The sequence below is a fragment of the Crocodylus porosus genome, unplaced genomic scaffold, assembly GCF_001723895.1.
Source record: "Crocodylus porosus isolate Cpor-Errol unplaced genomic scaffold, CroPor_comp1, whole genome shotgun sequence".
Taxonomy (NCBI): Eukaryota; Metazoa; Chordata; order Crocodylia; family Crocodylidae; genus Crocodylus; species Crocodylus porosus.
In genome coordinates this window covers 25,200,929-25,204,317 of record NW_017728918.1, presented here as the reverse complement: position 1 = coordinate 25,204,317, position 3,389 = coordinate 25,200,929, and the positions used below count along the sequence as shown (strand labels likewise).

General features: G+C 48.7%; 1 protein-coding gene across 2 annotated transcripts in view; it reads right to left on the bottom strand.

The window, feature by feature from the left end:
- Positions 1 to 2,609, bottom strand: part of NOL10 (nucleolar protein 10) — a 72,075-nt gene extending 69,466 nt beyond the window's left edge. For both annotated transcript variants that reach the window (XM_019537406.1, XM_019537407.1), the window contains exons 1-3: positions 2,511 to 2,609; positions 1,725 to 1,770; positions 681 to 779 (exon numbers count right to left, since the gene is read on the bottom strand). In XM_019537406.1, coding sequence (XP_019392951.1) covers positions 681 to 779; positions 1,725 to 1,770; positions 2,511 to 2,576 — 211 coding nt within the window. In that variant the 5' untranslated portion in view covers positions 2,577 to 2,609. The remainder of the gene's footprint in view (positions 1 to 680; positions 780 to 1,724; positions 1,771 to 2,510) is intronic.
- Positions 2,610 to 3,389: the final 780 nt, after the last annotated feature.

The window sequence follows — 3,389 nt, the reverse complement described above, 5'->3', positions numbered from 1 at the left end:
CAGGGGGGGGGGGGGCGCAGAAAGCTGCCTGCCGCTCCAAGCTCCCCTGGCCACAGTTCCCCTGCAGGCAGGGGCAGCAACGAGGGGCAAAACCCTGCATGCTGTCCACGCTGCTCCCACGCACACAGGGGAAGTGTGACCAGGGCAGCACGCAGCTTGCAGCAGCAAGCAGCTTTCTGGTGCGGCTCCTCTGTGCGCTGCCACTCCGGGTCACACACGCTGAGATTTGGAAGGCCCAAAGGAGGGCAGCGGGGCCGGGAGCACAGCACACTGCCCCCGTTGTTCCCTACCATGCCAGGTTCCAACGCTGCTCTGCAGATGCCACAGTGACGGCAGCACAGCACGGGGCATTGCCGGTATCTGCTGCCTCCCTGGAGGCCCAAAGCTGGGTTTGGGAGGCAGCTGAGGCCAGGGCCAGGGACACAGCAGCTGTTTGCAGCTGGCCCAGGTTTTGGGTAGCTGCTGATAGCCACAGAGCCTGGGCTGGGGGGCAAGGGCACAAGCAGGGCCACCTGCCCTCGCTTTGTTTTTCTGGCATGCCAGCACTCCAGCACCTTCCAAGGTAGGCATTGTGGTTTTTTCCAGCAGTCAGGCCAAAAAACATTGCCTACCCCTGCTCTATGTCAAGGACATCTAGCATTTTTAGCTTTTGTTATAAGCAAACATTTAAATTTACTTACCAGTTGCCATGATATACTGTCCATCCCTTGACACTTTAATTTTTGTGCTAACTGTAGGCATGTCAAAGTCCTGAATAAGTTCAATTCTTCTTCGAAGATCTTTAAAAAAATTAAGGAAAACATTTGTCTTTAAAAATGGGGCACTTACTTCTTATAGAAAGTTATTACACACCAAATATAAGAAAAGCCATCCCTCATGTCGTTAACATAAGAAAATTAATGAATTCTGTTTAGCATTCAGAAGTGAACAGCATCAATGCAAAGCAATACATACTACATCATCATGTAAAATTAACATGCTGTATGATTCTTTTTGATTATGTAACTGAGAAACTGTATAGCTTATGCCATCATCTCTACTACACTCATGTAATACCTACCCCACACCTACCTCTCACAAGTCCCATATGCTACTTATCACAATTGCATTCAAGTACTACACAAAGTTAAAAATAAATCCCAGACTAGAGAGGCACTCTGCTCTGGGCAAAAGGGAGAGTGGAAGGCTTTGTTTGCATTTTTTAAAGATCCAGGCTTCTGAGGGAAAAAGAGGAGGCTAAATGAACGTGTGCCATTTTATACCTCCAGCTAAATACCAGACCGAATGGCAGAATGTCCTGTTCTGAGTACTTTGCAGGGAGAACATGCAGTCGCCCTGCCCTGTACTTAAGAGTCTATCCAGTCACACTGCCCTGAGGATCATATCCATCACTTTCTCTAATGTGGACAGTCCTTAACATAATGTACTTGTAGAAGTGACAGACCAAATCTGCCATCAAACCTTCTAGACTAGAGCAACCAGCAGCTAAAGATTCACAGGAATTCAAGAACATCTAATTCACCCAGTACTGAAAAAAAGGAAACACTCTTTCTTGACCCCTTATCTAGATCAATTTGCACACAAGCCTTTGCAACCCAGAAATGACTAGCAACGAGCACACAAGAGCCAAATAGCTATCAATTCTTAAATCAGCCTGTAAAGTTTTCTGGTCTACGTAAACACAACCCATTACTGCTGAACAGTACATGCTGAAGGTAACTTACCAACATCTTTCTTTTGGAGTGCTCTCTTCTTCCTATCAGAAAGCCACTATAAAAGAAAAACTGTAGCTGTCAATATTTAAAGGAAGACAGAGGGAAAGTTGGTTAGGCTTATCAAATTTACCAGTAAAACAAAGTGAGGAAGCGGCAGTCATATTAGTATTTCTGTACTCATTGTCTCACAGAAACACATCAAACATTTGCATGAATACATACTATTTAATTTAATAATCCTAGCAATGTTATGCTTAATAATTTTTAAAATATCACTGAAAACTTGAGCATGCTGTACTTAAGAGTTTAAATGCATCTATTATTTTAGGCAGATGCGGTTCTTTGTGTGAATCTTATATCTTTTATTAGACTAACTTAAAAGTTGGAAAACAACTATTATTTTAATAACTTACATTTGGAATCCCCATGCTTGTACGAAGAGGGGCTCTACTTCCCCCCACCCACCTCGATACAAACTAAACGAGTTACAACTCCACAAAACAGCTTTCCACCCCTTCTGATCTTGCTGCTAAGAGTTCCGGCCTGCCGGGGGCCTCCAGGCCACCCACACTGGGAGGCTGGGGGCAGCAGGGAGGGAAAGGTAGCACTGGTATTTACAGATGGGTCCTGGTATAAACAAGGTTGGGAGCCGCTGCCGTCGGGCACCACCCCGGGGTCCAGCAGCAGTGCCGGGCACAGGGGCGCTCACGCTCGGGCCCGCAGTGGCAATACCCGCCCAGAGCGGCCAGGAACTGCCCCCGGGCTCCGAAGCGCCCCCCGGCCCCCGGCGCTCACCTCGGGCAGGCTGCGGCCCGCGCTCAGGCTGTAGATCTTCACCTCGTTGAGGCTGGAGACCTGCATGGCGCCGGCGGCGGCGCCTGCACGGACTTTACTGCCGGGTCAAAGGCCAAGCGGAAGTCAGCCGGATCCCCTCCTCGCAGCGCAGCCCCCGGGGGCTTCCGGGTACCGTGTGACCCGGATGTGGTATCTGGCGAGGCGTTTGGGCGCCGTCGGCTTTAGCTTTGACCCGGTGCGGGCAAGCGGGTGTGTGTGTGTCGATATAGATATGTCTGTATCGAGACACATACATGTGTACACGTGCTCACGGACAGGTGTGCGTAGATATATACACGTGTACACATACATACATGCTCGTACGTGCATGTACAAATGTACATGCATGCGCTTGTGCACATATGCATGTACATATCCACACGTACAGATATGTATGTACATGCACATACAGGTACAAATGTACACATACACATGTATAGATAGAGCCGTCCCTAGGGTATGTGTACTTGCATGCACATATGCATGTGCACATATACATGTACATATGCACACATGTATAGATACATGCGTACATATGTACACATATACACATGCATGCACCTATATATACACCCACAAATGAACACACGTATATGTGTGCACGCATGCACGTACACATGCAGACATGCATGCACACATGCTTCTGCATGCACATATATAGATGCATAGATATAGAGACTCAGACCCAGTGGCAATGCGCAGCAGGTGCACAGGGGTGCACCCTGTGACTGGCCACGCTTGCTGCTTAGGCAATGGGCAGGGGGGGAGGTGGGAGCACTGGTGACCCCCCGCCAAGCACTGGCTAGGGAGTGGAGCACCATGGCGCTCCCAGAAATGGCC